General features: G+C 48.4%; 1 protein-coding gene across 7 annotated transcripts in view; it reads right to left on the minus strand.

Annotated features, from left to right (window-relative positions):
* Window positions 1-26,737, minus strand: part of VAV2 (vav guanine nucleotide exchange factor 2) — a 127,144-nt gene that overhangs the window by 23,939 nt on the left and 76,468 nt on the right. For 4 of the 7 annotated variants that reach the window (XM_074556542.1, XM_074556544.1, XM_074556540.1 and 1 more), the window contains exons 3-8: window positions 25,333-25,391; window positions 12,896-12,964; window positions 3,906-4,008; window positions 2,607-2,621; window positions 1,885-1,983; window positions 451-519 (exon numbers count right to left, since the gene is read on the minus strand). In XM_074556542.1, coding sequence (XP_074412643.1) covers window positions 451-519; window positions 1,885-1,983; window positions 2,607-2,621; window positions 3,906-4,008; window positions 12,896-12,964; window positions 25,333-25,391 — 414 coding nt within the window. The remainder of the gene's footprint in view (window positions 1-450; window positions 520-1,884; window positions 1,984-2,606; window positions 2,622-3,905; window positions 4,009-12,895; window positions 12,965-25,332; window positions 25,392-26,737) is intronic. The other 3 variants (XM_074556545.1, XM_074556543.1, XM_074556541.1) reach the window with 1 other exon arrangement.

Here is a 26,737-nt window from a genome sequence, read left to right on the forward strand (position 1 = left end):
CCCAGGGTGGAGAGGGAGGAGGATTTGGGATGGCAGGAGTGGAGGAGATGAGGTTTTGAGAAATAACCCCAGGGTGGGGAGGGAGGAGGATTTGGGATGGCAGGAGTGGAGGAGATGAGGTTTTGACCAAGACCCTGTGCAAACCACAGCAGAAATAAATCCCTTCATCACCCTGTGCCCAAACCAGCTAAAACTCAGAGCCCCAGCCCTGAAACATCCACTAGATAGAATTGTTTTATTTCCTACAGTTCATATATTCCTCACCTCCAAAACTGAGTGTTAAAGATTGTCTCCCAAAGCACTTTAAGCTCCACAGCACACGAAAGGCTGGAGCTCTCCAAGTGAATGCACAAATCTAACAGGAAATCAGAAAACCTCCTCCTAAGCAGGGAGAGGGCTGAGCTGCTGTGAAAAGAACAAATATTTGAGGCACAATGCCCATGTTGTTACCTCCAAATTGATAAAAATAGCTTCCATGTCTTGGGGAGTTAGTACCAGCCTCAGGGGGTTCATGTAGTTCTGCAAGAGAGAAATGGAAAAGGGGTTGAGGTGCTGGAGAGCAGGGAATGAGGCTGTGCAAGGGATTTTTTTTTATTTTATTTATTATTTATTTTTAATTTCTGCTTCACCAGCTGAGTTCACCTGGGTGGATTTGGATGAGCTTAAGCATTTGCAAAGGCAGAGGATAAGCAGGGATGGGAGTGGGAGGCAGGAATTCCATGAGTGCACCATCCCTGAGCTCCCACAGCGCTTCCAGGGGTAGGAAAGTGCCAGACCCCCACCCATGGGTGCCCACAGCCCCTTCCCTTTGCTAAAGCTGCAGCAGGGGAGGGTGAAATGCACTCTGCAGCCCTTGGCTGCACTGAAGCATCTCCCCAGCCCTTTATCTCCCTGGAATTCTGCCCTTGGGAAGGCAGCAATGATGTGATTACATGGGCAATGCCTTTCTGAACAAATACGTATTAATAACATCTACTGTTCTGTTGTGACTTGGAGCTGCAAAAAACCCCAAACACAACAACCCACGAGGGGAAATTCCACCCATGACACCACCAGGACCTGCAAAGCTTTAATTGATATGAAAGCAATAATTTAACTCTTCATTCTCCTGAACCAGACGGCTGTGGCTGTTTCCAAGGAAGAAGGATTCCTTGGAAACATAAATGACAAATATATTGGGGCATTTTCCTGGAAAATGGGAAACGTTCTTCCATTTTTTTCCAGTTTTGCTCACAGCTTCTTCGGGGGAACTTTCAGCAGCCAGACAGAGGGAAAGAATGGCAAAAGGGGAGGAAACAAAAGCATCAGGGTGATTAGAATTGGCAGCTTGATTTTCATTATTGTTCTTCCTTCCTGCTGCTTTCCTGGGAGCAGGAACCACCTCCAGGCTCCATCCATTGCTGAGGTGTTCCCTTCCATTTGTTTTTAAAAGAAAAGGAGCCACAATAATTCATCAAAACCAATTAAACCCCCACGAATTTAGGCAGCAGAACGTTCCTTTTAATCCAATTAGCTTCAATGGCAAACCAGCACAGCCTCTGCACTCGGAATAAAGGAATTATTCCGTGGCAATCAGAGTGATAAGAGATATCTGCAAACACAGCTCTTATCAGCAAACCCGGCCTGGCTGAGCCAGGAGTGGGAGATTCTCACCCCAGGATGGGGGGACACAGCAGGAAGGTTTTCAGCCTGGTTCTAATCTGCAGCAATCACAATGAAAGATGCTGGTTTTGCCTCCTGCACATTTCTGCTTGTTAAGATTTTGTGGATTCCCCTCCTCTCCCATTTTCCTCCATCCTGCCCCTCGCATCTCCCAGTTTTGGGAGCAAGAACCAACTCAGCACAATTGATGTGGGATCCAGGGCTGCAGGGCTCAGCTCTCACCTTTTCTATATCTTCAAGGGTTTTGTAGTATTTGGCCTCAGTTTCTTGGATTTCTAGCAAACAGCAATTCCTTTTGTCATCTTCTGTCATTCCCATTTTCTAGAGGAAGGAAAAATAATTCATGGTCAGATGGTCCTAAGGGCGGTCCAGCAACCTGGTGGGGCTCCAGTTACAGCAACCAAGCACAAATTTGCAAAATCAGGAGAGAACCACTACTGGTTTATGCTAAAGGGAACTATTTTTTATCCCAAAATATAAGGAGGAACCCTGGCTGTGTTATTAAATATGTTTCAACATGGAAAAACTGCATTTTTTGCATTTATTACAGCCACACCACCAAAGACTATCAGTTAAAGAAGAATAATATGAGATAAAAGCTGATTATTTTCCCTTTTTATTTTTTTTTTTTATTGCTTAAGATGAAACTCACAACAGATACTAAGTGAGTCACAAATAATACATCAGACTCAAATCCCTGGCCAGGGTTGCCAATTCTCCTGATTTTAGGTCAAATCTGATAAAATGTGCTTTTCCCAAAGCCCCAGCTCTGTAAAGCTGGGCCCACGTGTTGGGAGCTGCTGCACTTGGCAGGGCAGAATGTGAATTTGGGAGGGAGTTCAGTTCTGGGGCTTTATGGATCATGCACAGGAACAGAGCCCCTCTGTCCACCCCTCAGGACTCACAGCTGCATGAAACCCCAGATTTTAATCAATTCCTCTTACCTGCATGTATCTAATCTGAAGCATGCAGAAATACAAGAAGCCATTAGCATCACACACTTGCTGTTGCAACAAATGTTACCCAAAAATTGTTCAATTTTTGGGGCAGTTATATTAAAAATAAGCTATTTTGCTCAGGGAAGTGAAAGGGAGTCACAGCTCTCAACTGCTCAGCAGAAAGCATAAAATAATGTTGGGGTCAGTGAAAAATTGCCAATTCCACTGACCTTAATCCTTTATTACCTGGCTGCTGGAGCTTTCCCCCATTTTTTCCCATTTATGCAAGAAATTCCTACCAAAACCTTCCCCTGGGCCAAGTAACTTTTGCAACTGGTGGCAAAAACCACTGGAGCTGTGCTGCCTTCAGATCCAAGCACTTTGGCAGGATCAGGGGGAATATTTTGGGCCCAACTCATTGATCCAGAGGGGTTTTGGTGTGCAGGGAGCTCCTGCACACCATGGAATGAGGGGTTTGTGATCTTTGAGGAACCAGAGCACATCCATGGATGCAGCCCTGCATTCCCAGCTCCAGCCCCTCCAGGGATTGAACTGATCACTGAATTTGTCCATTGATCCTGCTTTGTTCCAGGGAGGGGTGAAAAAGGGGAGAATAATTAGAGGCTGAACAAAGCCTGGGGGAGGCAGATATTGGAGGGAGGGGAGGAAATTTGGAAGGTCACAGGTAAGGAGGTGGCTGTGGGCACCTTGGGGAGGTACAAGGGCCACCAACACCTCCTTGGCTCATCCATGGAGTGTGATATTTGCTCCAGAGCCCTTGGAGATATCCATGATGCTGTCCATGCCTCACACTCAGGCTTGTTAGAGGTGACAAATGGGCTGTCCCCAGTGCCACACTGGTCCCTGCTGCCCCAGAAAGCTCCACTGTAAATATCTTCCTGCTCCAAGGAGGAGCAGCAGGCACAGACAGCTGCTGGATCCCTGACACACAGATCTGTCACCCTGCACTAAAAATACCAGTGGCACCTCTGGCTGACGGAGCAGGCTGGAGTGACACAGCCTCAACAGCAGCAGCAGCAAAATCCTATTTTTAGTTTCTCTTTTAGGGCTTATTAGGTCTCCCTTTCCCCTCCTTCCTCCCCACCTCCTGCAGATGACAGGCTGGGCTGGGAAACTCCTCATAGAACCCCTGTGGGCTGGTGCCATCCCAGTTCGAAGGAGCGACTCAGCAATTCCCTTCCCTGCAGCATCACCTGCCAGTGGCAGGGAGTTATTTCCATCCTGGAGCCCCCTCCCTGCCCCTCCCAGCGAGGTGCAGCTGTGAGAACACAGCTGGGCTGTTACCATGGGCTGCTGCACCTCCACTCTGATGATATCCTCGTAGATATCATCGCCCTCATCCTCGCAGGGCACGCAGTCGTAGATGTCCTCCCCCAGGTCGTGTTCGCTGCAAGGAGAAGGAAAAAGAGTCAGGGATAACACCCAGGGGATTTCACTGGCACTTCAGCACCACCAAGGAGGGAGGAGAAAGCAAGAGAATCCTGTGGGAATTCAGGTCCTGCTCTGTTGTTCCCGGATTAGTGCCTGCTGCACATTTCTTTCCGCTGGCTGGAGGCTGGAAAAGGCAGAACGCTGCTGGACACGAGCAGGGATCACAGCCAGGAATGGCTCTGTGCCCCGTGCCAGGCTCTGTGCCTGTGCCAGGCTCTGTGCCCACCATGCCCACAGCACCACGGGCTGCCAGCTCTCCCCTGCAGAGCCTTTTGCTCAGCACTAATGGGCCCACTGAGATGGATCTGCCAGCCAAGAGCCCAGAGGGGCCATCTGAGCCACCAGCTCCAGCTCCACCTGCCCCAAGGGTGCCCACAACCTCCCCTTCAGCTCCTCTTCAGGACCAGGACAGATCTTGCCTCAGTGACTTTGTATAATGCTCAGAGAATTCACTTTAAGGTTGGATTTTGGTCTGCTTAATGCTCTGCATTCACTCTTGATCTGATTTTGCTTTTCCTCACTGAAACATTTCTTTGTGCCAAAAAACCATCCCCATCCCCCAGCCAGGGCTGCAAACTGCTGTAGGAGCCCAGATCCACTCCAAGCAGGAGCAGATATTACATTAAACACTCAACCAATGTCTCTGAGCAGCAGGAGAAGCATCCCCGCCCTGATGAGCCAACCCTGGGCTGTGCAGGACCCACAGCAACAGCAGGACCCAGCCCTGGCCATTCAATCCAGGTTTAAACACTCTGCATCCCCTATCTGAGTGATGACCAACTCCTACAAAGCCCAATCCCTGTCCTGATGGGTAACCGGGTGATTTTTAATCCAGCATTTCCCAGAGGAGCAGGAGGCTCTCCTGACCACCACAAAACAACCTGCTCGATGGGCAGGGGCCAATAACAACATTTACAGCAGGGAGAAATTAAGCAGCAAAATTTTGAGGACCAGCCCCACCCCTTTGGAGCTGCCCCTGCATTCCCAGGCTTCAAAGGCATCCCAGAGCTGTAGAGCCCAGTTTGTGCAAAAGGTGATGCTGTTCAGTAATTAATTATCATCTGAGCCTCCACACCCCTCCCTGGGGCTCCCCAGCCTCGGAATACTTTTGAAAATTCAGCCCATATTAAATACCAATTAACAGTAATAATTCCAGTGCTTAGATCTACAGGTGCTGGCTGCTAACAGCTCCCACTGAAGTCAATCCCACAGGATCAGGACAGTGTGAAATGCTGGAATATCAAACAGTGCTCGCATATTTTACGAGCTGTGCCTTTCAACAGGGGCATTAATTACACACAAATAAATTTAGGTGTAAAGCTGTGCTCCAAGTGTGACACTCAACATCTCTCTATTACATATCAGGGAGCAGCAGAGCACATCTGCCTGCAAAACCAGGCTGCTTAAATACGGCCCTTTCTATTTATACAAGCAGATTTATTCAATAAAAGTTTGGGGATTTTAAATAAATACACTGGCATGATGTATCCATCCCATTCTTCCCGGGTGATGCATTGCAGCTGCTGCAATAATGCCCACTAATAGCTGGTGATCCATCTTCCCCCTCCCAGGCATCACTGTTATTATCTGCACCAATATTTATATTCTCAGCTCTGCTCCTCTTCCAGAGCCAGTCACTCCCAGCTCCTGATGAATCTCCCTGCCCACACCTCTTGGGTTGTTGGCTGCCTCTCCACACATCATTTCCATGGCTGGAAGGGTTTTGGGAATGTGTGGTTGGGGTAATGGCACGGGCAGGAGCCCAGCAGGGTGTGGAAATGATGCCTTGGGAAGGCTGAGATAGAGCAGAGGCTGGGCAGAGTTAAAGAATAAAGCAGGGATTTATTAAAATGATCTCCTCAAGGGATGCACCTTGGGCAGCACAAGAGCCCAGCCAGGGCTGCACCCAAGATGAACCAAAATGGGCACAAAATGAACACAAAATGAACCAAAATGGTCCCAAAATGAACCAAAATGGTCACAAAATGCACCCAAGATGAACCAAAATGGTCCCAAAATGAACCCAAGCGAACCAAAATGGTCACAAAATGCTCAACCGGGCGCGGGGTCTCTTCCTTTGATCAGTTCTGCTCCATTTGCACCTTGCAGTTCATTGTCCCATTCCAGCTTTAGCCCAGGCAGTCCCACTCTGCTTGTTTTTCTCTCTCCAGCCCACGGTGTTTGTGCTCTTGGGCTGAGATTTGGATCATTTGTCCTTGGTGCCCAGCTGGAGCAGGAATTGTTTTGCCTCCCTGCTCTGTGCAGGAGCATCCCCTCATATGAAGCTCAGACCCACACACCAAAGTAGCACAGAATAATATAATATATCTAAAAAATATAAAAGCTAAAGCAGAGGCATCATTTCCTCCTAAAGCATCAACACAAGCAGGGGCGTGCTGCTGAAGGGGCTTTCACAGAATCACCAGGGTTGGGAGAGCCCTTCAAGAACATCTGGTCCAACCTGAACCCAGCACCAGCACCCCTCAGCCATGTCCCCAAGTGCCAGATGGGTTTTGCTCAATCTTGGGCTGGGACTGGAGAAGGGTGGGTGCCCCAAGGCCTTTCCCACCAGGAAAGAAACACCTCCCAAGGGACAATCCAACAGGTTTGCCCTCAGAAGTGCCAACAATGTGCCAACAGCCCCTGGACACAAATGCTGCCCCCACCACGTGGGGCCACATCCTGACAGCTCCATTCCCCTAATGAAGGGGCTGAGCATTGCTGCTCCACCCCTTCCTGGTGCTCCATAGCACAAGCCCTTCTCTACTCCAATTTCTGGTTTTGGGAAAAAAAAAATAGGAACTATTCCCACATCCTGGGGGCACCCAGAGAGACACCTTCACTCCAGAGCTCTGGGGGATGCAGCAGAGTTCCTCAAACCCAACAACCGTGGCAGTATTACAACATCACCACGGTCCAGCAGTCTGTTATTTATTAAAACACATTCTCAGTGCATCTCTGAGAAACACCAGAGGCTGGCAGCTTTTATGGAGAGCAGTAAAGCACAAGGATCAGCCTCTCCTGGAGCAGCCCAGCTCCTGCAGGGCCCTATGGATGTTGACATCTCTGCTTTGCACATATTGATCCTCACTTGTCCCCACCTTGTGAAAATACACACCCTCCCTGTGCTTAAAACAGGGATTGGGATGATTTTAGCCAGTGGAAAGCTCAGGACACACCAAATTCAGGCAATAAATTCAGCATCCCAGGCGTGTCACGGGCAGACGGAACAACTTGAGCAAGGAAAGCCAGATCACCTCATTCCTCACAAAGAAAAGCAATTTACTTCTTCAATAAAAGCAGCAGAGTCTGAGAGTTACCCGTGGGTATCAGAGCCTGTGATCTACTGCCTGGATTAGGAGATTCATTGACAGCTCTGGGGTTAGGAAAGGGATTTCAGCCGCCCTTCAGAGGGAACACCAGCACGTGCAATTACTGTTATTAGGATGGATGCAACCAGCTTTGGGCTGGCAGCCTCTTGCCGAGCCAGAAAAGCTGATAATGAATAAAGCTTTTCATATCTGAGGCAATTTCAGGCTAAAACAATGCTGGCTGAGCTCTGCCTCACTCTGCTGAGCACTGACACCCACCCAGGCAGGCAGCAGCCGTGCCAAGGAGCAGCTCCCAAAACTGAGGGAATGGTGCCAGGATCCTGCCTTGGAGTAGGGGAAAATGAAGGATAAATCCATAAAATTACAGCATGTTTGGGGCTGGAAGAGACCATAGGCACAAATAGTTTGTGATGCCCCAATAGATGACATGCAGCAGGTCCTCCAAGCTGAAGGAACCCTGCACTCATCCCTGCAGTGACGCTGGGGAAGCCCTGAGGGAATTCAGGGCCACTGAAGAGCCTCTCCAGCCATAAAAGCTGCTGTGGGGAGTTGATGAGCTTGTACCAGCCTCAGGAATTCAAGGACAAACCCTCATGACAAACCCACCACAGCAAAACTCCGTCCAAACCACGCTGAGGAAAGAGCCAGAACCACCAGGAACAGCAAAAGAAAGAGCAGCAAGGGATAGAAGGAGCTAAAATAAGACAACCAAGAGACAACCCCAAATTTCCAGCCCTGTGACCAGGGTAAAGAGCCAGAAGATCTCAGAGCCACCACAGGTCCAAGATGGAAGATTTGCAGGGACTCTGAGGCAGCTGTGAGGCTCCAGCCCATCCCAATCCCCACTTTCTCATCCTCACTCTGCACTCACAGCTATAAATACACAACTCCTTCAACCAAACCCCTCATTCTGTCAGAGAGGACAAGCAGAACCCTGAATTTGCAGCACATCTGGCAGGTTTAGGTTTCAGGGTGAGGGAGTGCAAGATGTGCAGCTGGAGGACTCGAGATCTTGCAGGGTTTTAATTTCTCAGATTGGACCTGGATGGAGACACAAATCTGGAAATAGCAGAAGCTTTTTCCCATCTATTCTTCTTGGGTCTTACATTCCCCATTCCAAGTGGAATTTCTCATGCTCTGATCCTAAGAAAAGTGACCAGTGTGATCTTAGAAATGGCACAAGCAGGACATGTAAAAATCAATAGGAGTGACACACAAGGGACAGACACACTTACAGGCACTCTGGCTCAAGTGCCCTGCACCACAGAGCCATTTATTTGAGGGGCTGTCGTGCCTGCTTTGTCCAACATAAAAATAATGAGAAAAGTGGCAGCTCACTCATCATCTCACCTTGGCTCCTGTGCTCGTTACTTTTTTTAATGCATTTGAGAAATTCTGCTGATCACAGCACTATTTTGGAAAATGGGAGAGGGGCAAGAAGTGAAAGAAGCAGGAGGAACTTCAGCAAGAAGCTGAGCCCAGAAGAGGCATCACTGGAGAAACTGCGGCCTAGCAGATCTCCTTCCCCTCTTCTCTAGGATGGAAAGGTTGGGAATACACAATTATCCCAATAAATTTGTTAGGGATAAATTCCCAGTGAGCTGCTCAAAACAAGAGCAGGGGACATCAACATCAACCTGTGGGACAAAGCTCTCCAAGGGTAGGGTTTGGAGGGGACCTGCTTTGCCTGAAACACTTTTTTGGTTCTTTATGCAACACTACAAATCCTCTCCTCAAAACAAATTATTTTCAGAAGAGAAAACAAAGGTAAAAGTCATGCAAATTAAATGTTTCACATCAAACCATTCACAGAACCTCTGACTCTGAATTCTTCAAGCAGCCAACAAAGAACCCAAAACCTGCCCTGTGCCATCTACCTAATTGTGCCACTGCAGAGGAGAAGATTCATCATAAAGAAGGCTCTGGGGCTGCAAAGAGGGCCAGGATTAATCACTGCCATAAATTTAATGAGACAAAATAACTGGAGAGAGCTCAAGTGGCAGCGGAGAAAATTTAGGTGAGATGTTAAATATAACTCTGAGGTACCAGGATGGTTTGGAGCAGCTGAAAGAGCCATAAAGGGGGATGGAAAAGCAGTTGGCAGGGCAGCAAGGTGGATAATTGCCTCCTGCCATCAGCTGCCAGCAGCCACAGCCATGTGGGAAGCAGCGTCTCCCCTCCCCAGGGACCTGCAGGAGCATCCTTGGGACAAGGATCACTGACAATCCCTGATTTGGGGACACAGAGGATGAATCCACACACTGCTATTGCAAAACCCAGCTCATTTAACCCCAAAACTCCCTCCAAAAGGCTGCAGGAGCATCCTTGGGACAATGGTCACTGACAATCCCTGATCTGAGGACAGAGGATGAACCCACACTGCTGCTATTGCAAAATCCAGCTCATTTAACCCCAAAACTCCCTCCAAAAGGCTGCAGGAGCTTCCTTGGGACAAGGGTCACTGACAATCCCTGATCTGGGGGCACAGAGGATGAACCCACACACTGCTGCTGCTGCAAAACCCAGCTCATTTCATGGACAAACACACCCCAAATGGCTGCAGGAGCATCCTTGGGACAAGGGTCACTGACAATTCCTGATCTGAGGACAGAGGATGAACCCACACACTGCTATTGCAAAATCCAGCTCATTTCATGCACAAACTCCCCCCAAATGGCTGCAGGAGCATCCTTGGGACAAGGGTCACTGACAATTCCTGATCTGAGGACAGAGGATGAACCCACACACTGCTATTGCAAAACCCAGCTCATTTAACCCCAAAACTCCCTCCAAAAGGCTGCAGGAGCATCCTTGGGACAAGGGTCACTGACAATCCCTGATCTGGGGGCACAGAGGATGAACCCACACTGCTGCTGCAGCAAAACCCAGCTCATTTCATGCACAAACTCCCCCCAAAAGGCTGCAGGAGCATCCTTGGGACAAGGGTCACTGACAATTCCTGATCTGAGGACAGAGGATGAACCCACACACTGCTGCTGCAAAACCCAGCTCATTTCATGCACAAACTCCCCCCAAAAGGCTGCAGGAGCATCCTCAGGACAAGGGTCACTGACAATCCCTGATCTGGGGGCACAGAGGATGAACCCACACTGCTGCTGCAGCAAAACCCAGCTCATTTCATGGACAAACACCCCCCAAATGGCTACCCTGGGGTTTTGCAAGGGGCAGGCTGGAATAAATCAGGCAGCAGAGGCCAATTGTCCCTTTCCAGCCCCTCACAGCATCGATCAGCAGCACTTGCAATGCAAGCAGCCCCTGCCATCTGCCCAGGCTGGCTGCAAGCTGCCATCTGGCCCCGGGCACAGCAAACCGAGGGGCCAGAGGGCTGGAAACAGGGAATTTGAGAACTTCCCAGCTCCCCTGATAGCTTTTTAGCTTCCCTTCCCCTTCCCATCACCAATTGTTCGGGTTTTTTTTTTTTTTAACTAAATAGCTGTTTCCAGGCAATTATGCGCCTTGATCTGTCTGGAGCTGAGATTAATCCCTGCACCACCCCAAAGGTGAAAGCACAATGGGGTCAGCAAGGCTTAAACACCCTTTAAACACACAGAACCCCATGATTTCACACACAGCTTGTTCCTGCAGCCCCTGTCCAGGCCTGGGTTTTGTCCCACAGCTCCTCCCTGCTGGGAGAGCTCTCAGGATAAAGGTTCTACTCCTTAGAGCATCATGGGGGCAGCAGGGACGAAGCCTGGTTCCTTCTGTTCCCCAAATCAGCACCTCCATCACAAATATATTCATATTTTAAAGGCTCTGCAGAACTGGAATTCAAAACCTCAACCAAACTACTCCAGCTCAAGCTGAAATGGAGCATGCTGGCATTCTCCAAAAAAATACCTCCTTTACCAGCCCCCAAAATGCCTTGTTAGAACCAACTGAGAGCTTATCCTGAGCTTTTTCTCCAAAGAGAAAAGGTTGAGGGGTTCTCAGGGAGTTTTTGGGGTTTTTCCAGCTATGAGGGGATTCTGACACTGTTTTGTAGGCTGTGTTTCCATGCACAGGGTGGACAGGCCTGCATGAGGGAATTTGTGCAATCCCTGCTCATTTCAACATGTCTTTCCCCCAAAGTCCTAAATAAGATGTAAAAAAGAGGATTTTGAAGAGAAAGGGAAAATAAGGAAAGTTAAATTTGGAGATCTGGAACAGAACAGGAAAATGAGTTGAAATAAACCTCCAAGTTATCTGCTGGGCATCACAGCCCCTCTGACCAAGGGACAGTTTGGGAAGTTTCCATCTGGACACCTTGTCCCCAGCAGACTGGAACAAGGGAACCAGTCTGGGAACCCATTCCCAGCACCAAACAACCAATAAAACTGGGAACCCAATCCCAGCACCAAATAACCAAGGGCAGCACCCCAAACCCACTCAACTTTCCAGGCCAGCACTGCCGTCCCCACCAACACTCGTGTGAGAGTCCCCACACAAATCTCTCTCTAATTAAAAGCACATCTGTGTGTGAGAAAGAGGAATTTTAAACCCCAATATTAAAGGGATTTTGAGAACTTTCAGAGAGGGGGCACAAAAAAATGCTATTCTTGAAAAGATCCCTTTCTGAGTTAAAATTTTATTAAACTGCAGCTGCTGGGAGCCAACAGCAAGCAGGGAATTCCATGGCACTCCATTCCCTCTGCTGGTAATTTATGATTTACTTTTGTAATAACTGAAGCCATAAGGAACTCATTGGATTAAGGAGCCTTATTATTTATGTTGTGGAACAATAATATTTAACTGCATAAAGCCACACATCCAGCCATGCACTCCATCCCTCCATATGAGGCAGACAGAGCCCTGGCTCGATGGGAATGCTGCCATTGAATTCCAATAGTGCCTGCAGTTCAAGGTTGATTTTAAAAGCCTGTTACATCACCACCACAGGCACAAAAACCAGATAAACACAGACAGAGACAGCAGCAGCATCACCCAACGTCCCACCAAGGACAAGCAGGACGGGTGCCATGGCAGGATGTGGCTGCCACAGCCCTGGAAATGTCCAAGGCCAGCTTGGATGGGGCTTGGAGCCATGTGGGATAGTGAGAAGTGTCCCTGCTCATTACAAAGGGGTGGAATCAAATGGTTTTCAAGGTCCTTTTTCAACCCAAATGTTTTCTGATTGCCCCAGGGCCAAAATCACACATGGGGGTGCAGCTCCAAAAAATGCCATGGAGGGAATGAGTACCACACTCCCTTGGATCACCTCAGAGGATGAAGGGTTTTGGGATTTAGGAGGCGTTTGGGATCCTCTGGGTTTGGCCCCTTTCACCCCACACCAAGCCACTCATCAGCTCAACCTGATTAAAAGTGACATCTCCCAGGGTTTTCCCACCAGAAAAAGATGGACTTTTGTCAGAGCACAAAAATCTCCTGGCCAAAGGATCAAAGCAGCCGTGCTGGCTCTCCCAGCCCTGCTGTCAAACTTTATCTGCCTCTGCTGGAAAAGCCACAGGAGCTTTTCCCTCAGCCCTCCCAGGAGGAGAAGGTGAGGCCACTCACTCTGCCAGCTCCTCCAGGCTCCGGTACACGTCATCGTCATTCTCCGTGGTCTCCTCTGAAGGGAAGGGCCTGGCAAGGGAAGGAATGACAGGGTTAGATTTTATTTTAGTGCCTCACCCCTCACAGCAGAGCCCCTGAGCTCAGCCCAGCCCTGAGCATCACGCTGAGCAGCACAGAATGTTCACTGCAAAGCTGGTTTGGTCCCAGCCCTGCTGCTTCCCCAGGGCACAGATGGCAGGGATGCAGGTGGGGAGGCTGCTGGGCACACAGGGCAGCACTTGGGCACCAAAATGAGCAGCTGCATGGGCTGACTGCACAGCACCTCAGGGACCATGTGGCTGAGCCTTTCTGCTGAGCTGGTGCTGCACAGACAACTCAGGAATCTTAATTCCAGCCTGGTGCTGGATTTGCTGGGATGGAGAAACACCTTCTGCAACCTTTCCACCTGTGAGCTCCTTCTCTGCTCAGGAATCTTAATTCCAGCCTGGTGCTGGATTTGCAGGGATGGAGGAACACCTTCTGCAACCTTTCCACCTGTGAGCTCCTTCTCTGCTCAGGAATCTTAATTCCAGCCTGGTGCTGGATTTGTTGGGATGAAGGAACACCTTCTCCTCCAGTGTTTTCACCTATGAGCTCCTTCCCTGCTCCTTCCCTACTCAGGACCCTTAATTCCAGCCTGGTGTTGGATTTGCTGGGATGGAGGAACACCTTCTTCTTCTCCAGCCTTTCCACCTCTGAGCTCCTTCCCTACTCAGGATCCTTAATTCCAGCCTGGTGCTGGATTTGTTGGGATCGAGAAACACCTTCTTCTTCTCCAGCCTTTCCACCTGTGAGCTCCTTTCCTACTCAGGACTCTTAATTCCAGCCTGGTGTTGGATTTGCTGGGATGGAGGAACACCTTCTCCTCCAGTCTTTGCACCTGTGAGCTCCTTCCCTGCTCAGCCAGGCTCTGCACTGCCTCTCTGGAAGCATCTCCCAGCAATGCCAGTGGAATGACTGAGTCCTTATGAACCCCAGGCTCCCTCATGTGAACAACTTTGTGACAACTGAAAAAAGTTAAACCCCTGGAGATGAGGGAAAGGACACCAAAAGGGCAGAAAGAAAGGAGGGGAGAAAGCAGATTAAAGGAGTGAGGGAGGGAGTGGGGGGAATGCAAGAATTCCTTGGCTCGTTCTGAAGCAATAACCAAATAATGTATGAGGGAGATGAGAAATACTGTTTTAATTAAAGCCCACGTATTATTGCTGGCACAGGGCCAGGCTGGGCTGGGGCTGGAGCATCCCCATGGGCACAGGGACAGCACAGGGACACAGAGGGGTGGCAGCAGCTCTGCCCATCCCTCCTGGGCATCCTGGAGGGCAGGTGGGGCTCCCCAAGCTGGAACCACTGTGGAGGAGCAAAGCTGGCCACATCTGAACCTGCAACTGCCCTCAGGAGCAATTCCCTCCTCTCCCCTCCCTGCCCATGATAGATTGCCTCTCCTGAAAGATTTAATACGTGGCCTGGTTAGCCCCTGAATTTGCTATTTCTGGACGCTTTCACTGGCATTAATTTGTTTTCTCTCCCTTGCTACACCTCAGCCTTCCTCAGGTGAGCAGCTCCACTCCAAGCAGTTTGAAATAGAGCTGGGACTTGCAGTCAGCTCAGTTAAAATCATGACCAGGAGGGGAAAGAGCTGTGCTGAGCCCAGCCATGGAGCAGGACAATTCCAGCCATCCCAAGGTGTGTCCATGGCCAAAGTGGCAACACAGGAGGGAGGAAGGCAAGGGATGTAAAGCTCTGGCGGGAATACAGAACTCAGAGGTGACTTCTGGTTAAATATCATTTGTTACAACAACAATAAAAAATCCACCACAAGGCACGACCTCCTTTCCCCCACATGCATTTTCTGCTCTTATTCTCTGAGTGTTTCCTTCCCCAGTGCTCACCACACCGAAGAGAAAGGAGTAAAAGAGCCATAAAAAATATTAAAATCACATGGACACATGTCCAGCCATAAATCTGGGCTTGAGGTGTAATTGGCCCCTGTGATACAGCCCCCCATGTAAGACAAGGAACAGAAAAGGGAGAAAAATGTTTTCTATTTAGAGTTTCATGGGGATGCAGCTGCCCTGGCCCTCCCAGCTTCACCTTGAGTGCTGGTGAAGGGCCAGAGTGAAAGTCAGGGCAGGGGAGGAATTAATAACCTGTGTCCCTGCAGTGGCAGCTAATGGCTAAATAAGGACTCAGAGAATGCAATTAGAGGGAGAAGTCACACCAGGGTGAGGGTTACTAAATGGACCATCCAAAACCCAGAGCTGAAGGGCAGCTTTTGGGACAAAGCCTTGGGTTTTTCCTTTGTTCATCCCTTGCTCTTCCCCAGGAGTTCTAAGTGCAACAACACAATTTAATTTAGCTCTACCAACAGCCACTATTTGAAATATCTCCCTACTTTTGACTTAAGCTCCCTTACACACCCATTTAGGTTCTTTTTTTGACTCTGAACACACCTGAGCTGGCTGCAAAATCAGATTTGATTTTGGCAGGGACAGAGTGGGTGAGAGGAACTCTGCTCTCACTCCCACCCCATCAAGGCAACACACAGAAAAGCCAGCTGGGAGATCTTTTAAGGCAGTATTTGTCACCAGCACAGGGTTTTTCATCCAGAACCATCCCACAGGTCCTGCCCTTGGTCCCAGCCATGCAGGGAGCAGCATCTCCATCCAGGTGGGTGATGGTGCTGCACCTTCCCCAGCCATGAGCTCCCCAACACCAAACACCTGCTTTAGGACCAATCTCTGTGTCCTTTTTTTTTTGGTAAAATGAGTAAAAATGTTGTCAGTCAAAAGAAATAAAAGCTCTGGATTCCCTGGGAAATTATCCAAAACCTCCAGGCACATTGCAAATCCTTATGTAGAGCTGGGAATGCCCAACAACAATGAGTACTGTGAGTCCACTGAAACCCAACAGGTCTGCAGAGACCCCAGTTTATTAAAATTCATTTGAAAACGTCTCTTATTTCATATCTTTAGCTAAGCACCAGCTTTTTTCCCTCCATCACCATGCAAAAGCACCTGCTGAGCCACTCATCCTCCCAGGGCTGCTGCCAGCCCCACCCTGCTCAGATGAAAAGGAAAAGCCCCCAATGCATCAAACAGAGCTGGAACAGGCTCTTAGGAGATAATCAAGCTCCCAAAGTCGACTCCTGCCCAGACAGACCCCACAGCAGCGCACAGCACCGCTGCAGAGATCAAAGCAGGGAAGGGAAGCGGGATCGATCTGATGGGTTTGTTTAGGGCTGAAAAGGGAAGAAAGGACCGAGCAATTTGTTCTGGAGTTTGCAGTGAGCTGCTCCTCTGGAGGGCAGGATTACAGCACACGTTGATGCCAAGCACCCCCCTGATCTTACAAAACATTTTTTGGTCATTTCTGGATCTCCCAGAGGACACAGGCAGAGCCAGCCACAGCACAACACCCACAAGGACAATTAATTAATATTTCATGAGGCAACTCATGCAAAAAAACCCTCCCTTGCTCTCAGGTTGCCCTGTGATCCCTCCCACACCCCATCCTCACCATCCACCCTGCCCAGGGAACCTCTCAGCTCTGCCTGGCTGCTCATTGCTCTGAATTATTGAACGGGAAGAGCCAGGTAGGCTGCAATTCTAACAGCAATAAACAGGAGGGTTTGTTTATTTATTTATGAGCATATTTCAGCATCTGGGCTGCCTTGTCCTAGCAATAAAGCCAGCTCCTCACCTCTGCAGGGAGCAGAGGGGCAGGGATGAGGCAGCAGCTCCAGTCTGATCCTTTTGTACAGCAGCACCTTGGCCTCAGAAAATAAACCCACGTGGGACAGAGCAAGGAGGACCCAGCATGGTTTATTTACCATTTTTCCACTCTCCAGTCTGATTTCTTGGGGTCAAACACCAGCCCTGGGAACAGCAAGATTGGTGAGAAGCAGAGAGGGGGGAAATGTCCCACTCCATCCCAAGGAGCTGCTCCCAATGGAGATGGTTTGCCAGGCAAGGAAGTTTTCCTGACTTGTGCAAACCCCCTGAGGAGTGTAAAGGAGGTGATTTATCCCTTGCTGGAGGGGGATTCCACCCTGCCAGCACCAGCAGGATGATCTGCCCGTTTCCCTGAGCCCAGGGATAACACTTGGGTGTTTTGCAGAGCAGGTGGAGTGTGTGACAGCCGGGAAACCTGAGCTGCTCCCATCTGCTGTCCCTTCTGCGAGCCATTTCTGCACTAATGGCAAGGAGCAGAGCCTCAAGCTGGTGCAAAGGAGCTCCTGCAGCTCTGCTGGGATGGACAGGGCTGCGCTGGATCCTCCTGGCACAAAAATATTCCCGTGGTGTGGAGCCTGAAACCGCACCCTGCAGGATTTCCAGCACCCCTGGTGGGGTGTGCAGACCCCCTGATATCCCTGCTTTGAAGGCAATGCACAGAAATCCCACAGGACACTGATTTCACCAACATTTGAAGCTTCAGGCTGTGTTCCCATGGGAGTTTGGGAGTGGGGTTCTCAGCCCCACACCTCCCATACTTCCAGAAAAGTTCTTCTGTCTCACTGCTGAGATTTAATGCTGCTTCAATCCCAAAATTTGGGATTTTTTGGTTGTTCCCAGCACATTATTTTGGTAGCTCCAACATTCCCCTTTTCTTTTTTCCTCCTTTTTTTTCTCCAGGAGGACGAGGCACTGGGGTCACCCCATTCCTGTGCCCTCAGTTCTGGAACCCTGAGCACTCCTGGAGCTGCCCAAAGAAAATCAGATATCGTTCCAAGACTTTTACACACCACAAAAAATGCTCCCCTTGCTGGCTTAATGGAATTAGGCAGAATAGTTTATATAAAAAGCAGCATTAATTTACCAAGAGGCGACTGGGGAGCTGACCAGGCACCAGCAAAGAGCTGACCTGGAGCTGCCCCTCCAAAATTTCCTTCCCACCTGTGAAAAGGAGCAGCACCAGGCAATGATCCTGGTCCTGTGAGGTAAAACCACCCTATAAATGCCCCCAAAATCCATTTTTATAAATCAGAATAAAAGCAATTCTCCCTGTGCAGAACAAGACCCATCAGAGCATACCAAAAGCTGCTGAATTTAATTAAAATCACACTTTTCTGTTACATTACTCATCTCTGGAAAGAAACACCTCACGGGGAGCCAAATTTTAGACACATCCTCTGAAAAATTACAGTTTGCTTTCATTTGTGGTCTGGAACTTGCAGAAATTCTTGCAGGATGAATTCTGATGGAAATTCAGCAGGGAAAGAGTGAGTTACATCACCAGCTAACAAAGATGATGATGATGATGATGATTTTGCAGGAGAGCACTCTGAGCAGTGTCAGCACCCAAGGGTGAGCTGCAGGCCCTGCTTTATCCTCAGCTCCAATCTGAACTGAGCATTTCTGGAGATGAGAAGACAAGAAGATAACAGCTCACAGAGTTTTATGTTTCGACACATTATCGTGTTTTTAAAAAGCCCTCATGTACCAATGCCTCACTCCAGCATGAGAAATTATTTTCTCCACACTGAAGAGAACAGATGGATAAAATCAAAAAGGGAATCCAGAAATGTCTTTCTTGAAAAGAAAGGAATAAAAAAGATCCAAACTCTGTGGGATAACAGCACAACCAACCAGCAGGGAATGACTGGCCCAGTAAAGACCTGGGATGCATCTCACCAACAACATCCACTGCCTCACACTGGAAAACACCTGAAATCCTGAAATCCCCATTTTTAACCTGCAGCAAAGCAGCACAAGGAGATCTTTCAGCACTCTGAGTTTTCCTGCTGTACCATCCTGTGAAACGTGTGCCAATAAAAAGAAATAACTACCAAAATGAACCTTTCTGTTTGATTCCAGCACAAGATAAACCCTCTTGCAGCACAAACCAGCTCCAGACAGCCCATCCTGAGGGACACCAGGAATCCCTGCCCCAGAGAGCTGCAGAGACACCTGGGCTGTCCAGAGCATCCAAGTGCCCATCTCCAGGCACATTTATCCTCATCCCCCAACGCTGGAACCTCCCAGGTCCCTATTTTTCAGAGCCTGGAGCCTTCTCCATCCTTGGAGCATCCCTGGGGCCAAGAGCTGCATATTGGGGAGGTGCTGGAAAGGTCCCACAGGGCGGGCAGTGACACAGGAGGAGCCTGAGGGAAGCACCAGTGACACAGGAGGTGACCCCAAAGCCCAGCAAGCCCCAGCTGAGCCCAGCTCATCAGAGCTGAGCTCATCAGAGCCGTGCTCATTAAGCAAAGCTGCTGCTGGGGAGGGACAGAGAAGCTGCCTTTGCTTTGTGAGCAGATGCCGGTGGGGTGACCTCAGCATCCCCCCAGCCTACAAAACAGGCATGCAGCAAAACATGTCAGGGATATTTTTTTTTTTCAGGCTCTCTGTGAGGATATAAACTTGCCAAAAAAAAAAAATCTGTTAATGTTTGTTTTTTGGTTTTTTTTTCTAAAGTGGGAAAGGAGCTGCTTTTCAGCCAAGGATTCTGCTTATCAACAAATGGAGGAGTTTTATGGTGAATCCTAAAGGTTTGGTAGGGTGAGAAGAAACAATCCCCACCTGGTCTCCTGCTTGTGGGGCTTGTGCTGAGCCTCCCTGAGTCTGTACCAAAACTGGTCCCAGTTCCAGGAGAGCTCTGCAAAACCAGCAACTGCACCCATTTCCAGACACAGATCCTCCCACAGCCTTCTCCATCCATTTTATAGCAACACTTAAAGTGTGTACAAGGAAAACACAACGGCAGTAAAAGAATAATGGGCCGAGTGCAATTCCAGAGAGCCCTTGGCAGGGAATAAAACAGGCCTTGTAAAACCAACCTTCAGGAGAAGAGGAGCCCTGACAACCTCCCCATCAGGAGTCACTTGAGGACTTAATTGTCAGTGCCTTTAATTGCTTGCCATTTTCACACCCAGCTGGATCTGCCTCCCATCCCCAGGGGAAGGGGGAGCAGAGACCAAATCTGATCTGCAGGAAGCCTGAGGATGCTGGAGAATCACTGCAAAGGCCATAAAATATCTTCCCCATCTCCCTTCTCTCCTTCAGGACAGCGAGGGGAACATCCTGATCAGCTCCAGCTTGTGCCACCACATCTTCTGCAACATGTGGGGTTTGATGGTGGGATTGATGCTTCAGGTTTTAGCTTTTATATTTTTCAGATTCTGCGCTGCTTTTGTGTGTAATTCTGAGCTTTATAGCAGGGGATGGTGAGCTCTCCTCACAGAGCAGGGAGACAAAACAATTCCTGCTCCAGCTGGGCACCAAGGACAAATGATCCAAATCTCAGCCCAAGAGCACAAACAATAGTGGAATGAAGAAAGAAAAACAAGCAGGATGGGACTGCATGGGGTGAATCTGGAATTGGACAATGAACTGCAAGATGCAAATGGAGCAGAACTGATCAAAGTGAGACCCCCACAAGTGGTCATGCATTTTGGGACCATTTTGGTTTTTAACTGCCTTTTATTAACTGTGGTGCCTTCTGAGGAGAGTCACTGAGAGGTTCAGTTCATAGAGAAAGGATTTACTCAGATTTAGGGCCTCCACAAAGGCCTCCGAACATTCAAACCCCTTCCTGTCCTCAGCTGGGCTCTGCTGTGCACACATGAAAAATGCATGCAGGCAGCACGAGCCAATATTCCTGAACCTCCTGCTTGGCTTGCAGAACTCTGCTTCCAGGAAAAACACAGATCTCAGGGAGATGAATAAACACGTGCCCCCTGCTCTGCTCAGAGCTCCCTTTCAGCCCCCAGAGCACGAGGAGGATGATGGAGCCCAGAGGACGCCAGGATGTGCCACAGGCAGCAGGAACAGCATGGCTGTGGCAGGAAAATCTTAAGGGAAAACAGGAAAAAAAAAAGCTTTAAAAATATAATTATAATCCTGGTTTATTGGGACCTGCAATAAGAAGTCTTGTTGCCCTCCAGAGAGCTGAGTTTGCTCAAGAAAACTTGGAAAGAAAACGCAATGAAAACTCGGGAAGGGAATGAAAATTCTGGCTCCAAAGGCCAGGAGAAGTTTTGCACGACATCCCTGGGCAAAGAGCAAGCTGCTGCAGGATCCTGCAGGCTGGCTGGGAGGTGCCAGCCAGCATGGGAATGGGGTAATAGAATTAGGGCTGCAGTGGAAAATCCTAGCTCGATAATAAAGGCTCCTTGTTCAGGGATGGAGCACAGTGGAACTTCTCCCTGGAAGTGTTGACAGTCCTCCGAAGAGATGGAGAGAAGGATGAGAACCAATAACAAATAAATCTCCTCTTCTGGGCAATGATTTTTCAGATTCTGTGCTGCTTTGGTGTGTAATTCTGAGCTTCACATGAGGGGATGGTGAGGAGAGCAGGGATTCCCTTCACAGAGTAGGGAGACAAAACAATTCCCTCTCTAGCTGGGGACCAAGGAAAAATAATCCAAAATTCAGGCCCAAGAGCACAAACAAAGTGGGATGAAGAGAGAAAAACAAGAAGGATGGGATCTGCTCTTTGTCCCTGTGTAAAACCCTTTGGGACAACAGGGGGATCAAAATCTCAGCAGAAAATTCCCAAATTATCCAAATCTCAGGCCCAAGAACACAAACAATGTGGGCTGAAGAGACAAAACCAAGAAGGATGGGATCTGCTCTTTATTATCCCTGTGTACAACCCTTTGGGACAGCAGAAGGATCAAAATCCCAGCAGAAAATTCCCAAATTATCTAAATCTCAGGCCCAAAGAGCAGAAACAATGTGGGCTGAAGGGAGACAAGCAAGAAGGATGGGATCTGCTCTTTGTGACTGTGTACAACTATTTGAGACAACAGGGGGATCAAAACCCCAGCAGAAAATTCCCAAATTATCCAAATCTCAGGCCCAAAGAGCAGAAACAATGTGGGCTGAAGAGCGAAAAACGAGAAGAATGGGATCTGCTCTTTGTGACTGTGTAGAACTATTTGGGACAAAAGAGGGATCAAAATCCCAGCAGAAAGTTCCCAGCCCATCAGCACAGAGCCTGCAGGGTTCTGCTTCCTGCAGGATTTGTGCAAGCAGCCCTGGGATGGCGACAGGGCAGGCACAGGATGGTCACAGCAGGGCTGGAGCTGCAGCTGCTGCACATTAGGCACACTGCAAATAAAACACTGCATTCAGGATGGGGATTTTGCCCTGGTTTTGCTGCTTGTTTCTTGGAATAAGCACTGTCATCTCCACAGAGCTGCCCTGATAGCTATCTGCAGGACTCTGGGAAACTGAGCTCCTCTGCCAAGGCTCCTGCAGCCAGAAATTATTAAGACAGAAAGAGTGGATTTCTTTTTTTACACTGAACAGCACACAAGATTGATTTTTATTTTTCTCCACGCCATGAAACTTGTTCAAGGACAAGGAGCAGGCTTTGGGATTTATTTCACTGTTAATTTGTGTGATCCTGATTCTCAGGCCCCTAAAACAGGGATTGGAGCAGAGCCACGTTCATGCTGTGGAACTGAACACCATGCAATCCACCCAGCATCCAAATTTCACTGTATTTACCGTGGTTTTAAGCACTGTGCCTAAGCCAACAAGATTTTTCCCACTTCCAAGGGAAGCATCTTCACTGGGAGAGGGAAGAGGATGGACCCAATGAGCTGATGTGAGCAGTCCCTTCAGGGAGCCAGAGCTGCTGCTGGTTCCCACAAGATTAGATTAATTCAGATTCATTCATTGGAGATTAGTTTCTGCCATTGAGGGGTTTGTGATGGTGCAGCAAGAAATCACCTAATTTAAAGGAAAGAAGATGCAGCAATGGACAAAGCCAGGGCTCTGTGGCTGCAGGGGACAGTGAGATGGGAGGAACACTCCCAGGAGGGCATTTTCCTGGAATTACAGAATTCATTTCCAGTCTATTTTCCAGCTAAAGGAGTGACAGCATTGTCTGTTCCGGCAGAGCTGGAGGAGAAACAGGGTTAACGCACAGGAAAACAGGGTTAGAAGCAAAGTCTCATAAGCTCTGTGCTATTCTTGTGTAATTACGGTGCCAAAGGCTTCCAAGATAAAGGATTTTAGTGGGAACTGTAAATGCCAGTTGTAAAATGAACGAGAAAAAGCCACATCCCCACAAGAACAGCAAACATCCCTTGTCTCCGCATCCCAGCTCTGCCCAGCCCTCACACAACCAACAGGGGCTCAGCAAAGCTTCCCAGGGGATGGAGCTCCATCCTCTGAGCTGGATCCAGGACCCCCCTCCCTGCCTTGGGAAGGGCTTTGCCAGGGGTCACACCTGGAGCCCTCCCAGTGACACCCCAAGATTTAAACCCAGCTACAGAAATGATGGCCCTGCCGAGGGGAGGGAATGATGAGGAGGACTCCATGGATGTCAGAAGGCTAATTAATTACTTTATTATACTATATTATTTTATCTATTATAATATTATACTATATTACACTATATTATAATATTATAGTGTGATGTAGTATAATATTATAATACTATTATATTATTATATTATAATTATTTATTATTATTATTACTTTAGAATATTTTTTAGTAGTAGTACTAGTATATTATATGGTATTATTCTATTTAAAACTGAACCTGCCATGCACTCAACCTGCACACAACTACCCAGAATCTCGTGACTGTCACCCACAGTCCTGACACACTCTTGGCCCTGATAGGCCAAGGAAACAAAACACCATCACTATCAGAAGACTAATTAATTACTTTATTATACTAGATTGGTCTAGCTATTATAATATTATACTATATTACCATATTATAATATAATAATAAAAATTATTATTATTACTACTACTACTACTAATAATAATAATAATAATAATATTTCTATCTAAAACTGAACCTGCCAAGCACTTAACCCTGCACACAACTGCACAGAATCTTGTGACTGTCCCCCAACAGTCCTGACACACACACACACTCTTGGCCAAGGAAACAAAACACCATCACTATGGGTAAACAATCTCCATGCTGCATTCTACTTTGGCACAAACACAGCCACAGCAAATGATAAGTATTGTGTTTTCTTCCTCTGAGGTTCAGAGAATGTGAATTCCAGAAATATTATTGGGAAGGATTGTGCCTCGCTTTTCTCTGTGAAGGGCAATGTGGGGCTGCACCCAGCCCTTGCCAAGGCACTGCAGTTTGTGCACATGAATCCCCCAGCCTCCAAACCCCTTGGATGTTCCTTTCCCTTAAAACAAAAACCACTGCAGGACTCAGGGCTATCACCACAACAAACAGCCCCCTTAACTCACAGCACATCTTCCTCCCCCAGACCCCGGGCCCTGCCTCTCCCCCAGCCCTGCTGGGATCTGTGTTTAACAGATGGGAAGGCTCTGAGCTGGTTTTACACGTGAAAAGCTGTTCCCCTCCAGCAATCTCAGCACAGACAAGGCAGGGAAAATATGTTCCAACAGTGGGAATGGTGGCAGGGGTGGGTGGCAGGGCTGGGAGTGGGACAGGGATCCCATCCTTCCCTTCATCCTTGGGATGCACCACAGATCCCCACCAGAACAGCAGCAGGACACATGTGGAGAAAATCCAATGTGTCCTGTAACTGGAGGGGTGAAAACAGAAAACAGACACATTCCCTCCCCAGAAAAACGAGCAGAGGTAATTTAGGCTGCAAACTCATCCCTGTTATAGCCGTGGCCCTAATGAGATGTTCCCAGATTAATAATACAAATGCACTCTAACAAGGAAAAGCAATTGCAAAGCAATTTTGCAGGGAGCTGAACAAAGAGCAGGATAACAGCTCTGCTTAATAGGGGCTGTCTGCTGCTGTTAATTCCTTCTGCACTGCTCCCTCAGAGGAGGAGCAGGCAGCACAGCCTGCAATCCCACACCAAGATGTGCTGTGACACAGCCAGGGGACATTTCCCAGTTGTTTGGGGCAGAAAGGTCCCTGGGCTCTCCTGCACGGGGACATTGGGGACACTGGGATGATGCCACAGCTCCTGAGCACTGCTGGCTTTCTTGGGATCCCTCCTGGAGTTGAGCAAAACCTCCAGACAGAGATAGCAAAACTCTCCCTGCTGCCCTCCCCAGCATGAAAAATTCCTCATGTTTTCACTTATTTCATCTGCATCCCAAAGGTACCTTGGTGTCTGTTTAACCCCACTATGTGCAGCTTCTGAAGAGTGTGATGTGATTAAATACAAGGAATATTGAGAGGTGTTATTTTTTAAGGTGTCATATGGAAAGGATCTTACCTAATTTCTTTGGTTTGAGCAATGCTGTGGAAGGAGAGCCTGGATACTGCAGACAGCAAAACTCTCCCTGCTGCATTCCCCAGCACAAACAGTGTACACAATTCCTCATATTTTCACTTATTTCATCTGCAACTATTCCTACCTGCATTCCAGAGGTGTCTGTTTAACCCCATTATGTGCAGCTTCTGAAGAGTGTGATGTGATTAAACACAAGGAATATGGAGAGATGCTATTTTTTAAGGTGTCATATGGAAAGGATCTTACCTAATTCCTTTGGTTTGAGCAATGCTGTGGAAGGAGAGCCTGGATACTGCAGAGATCACCTGGAAATGAGAGAAAAAGAGGCTGGAGTGCTTACTGAGGACACAGGAAGGTTTGGTGGGAGCCCAAGGACCCCCAGCCTGGTGCTTGGAGCTGGGATGGAAATGTTCCAGTCCCCCCTAAGTGTCACAGTGTCACCATCAGCGCCCTGCTTTAGCTTCCACCACTGAGCACAAAAGACATTGAATCCTCAGGATATTACTGAACAGCTTCATCTGAGGAAATTCCATCCCCACACTCATTTAATGAGCCCAGACCTGCCCTGACAGGTTTTATGCAACACTAAGAAGCGTTCAGAAAACCCTCTTATAGTTTGTGCTTTATTACAAAAGGATTACAACTCCTTCCGTGGCTCTCCTCACACAAAATGATCTTATTGAGGCAAAACTTGCCAAGGCTGAACAGCTCTGGCTTCTTGCAATTCAATAAAGATGCATCATCAGTTTGTCAGAGGTGGGTGAAGACCATCGCCCTTTTCTGGCAGAAAACAGCCAGGAGTGATTCAACACCAAAATATTCTCATCAGCACTGCAATCAGAAGCAATAAAACCACCAGGATTTTCAGAAAAACTCCCATTTTTGATGGAAGTTTTAATTGCTAAGGGGAATTTTCAATGAAGAGGAACAAAGGATGGGTTTGAGATGGATTTAAAGTGTGTTTTACCCTTGTTCACATTCACCATTTCAAAGCAGAGGTGATAAAAACAAAGCTGTTATTTTTGGGCTGGTTTCCAATCTCCTGGAGTGGGACATGGATAAAAGGCTCCAGGTGTACAAACCCAGCCCCTGGGGGCTGCTGCTGCCTGGGGCTGCCCTGCATCCAACCCTTTATTCAGGAATTTTACTTTGGGATGCTCCTCTGCTTTGCTGAGCCACCTCCACACCACCCACCAGGGACCACAACCCTGGATTTTCTCCTGGGATGAACTCTGAGCCACATTTTTATCCCAGGACATCAATGAGAGCCTCATCTCACACCATCCTTTCCCTCCACGCTTTTTTGCAACTTTCATCCCTCTCATTTTCCATGTGCCATGAATGCCAGCCTGGCTGTCAGCTGCTGGTGTGGAGCCAAAGCCAAGGCAGCAACCAAAAAACCGGGAAATCACCCGAAAAAAGTGGGGGATTTCCACATGGAAAACAGGGAACAGAACATCCCTGAGAGGCTCCAGGGCTCAGAACACCTCGAGTGGTGCCTGGAACACCCAGCCCAGACAGGGCACAGCGATGGAAACTCCCCTGGCACTCCCAGCCCTGCTCCAGGGGGCTGAAAATAACACCAGGGAAATCCTAGAGTGACTGAATGAGTCTCTCCATGCTCTATTTTTAGCCTTTTGAAGTAAAAATC

This window comes from Zonotrichia albicollis, chromosome 21 (assembly GCF_047830755.1).
Source record: "Zonotrichia albicollis isolate bZonAlb1 chromosome 21, bZonAlb1.hap1, whole genome shotgun sequence".
Classification (NCBI taxonomy): Eukaryota; Metazoa; Chordata; class Aves; order Passeriformes; family Passerellidae; genus Zonotrichia; species Zonotrichia albicollis.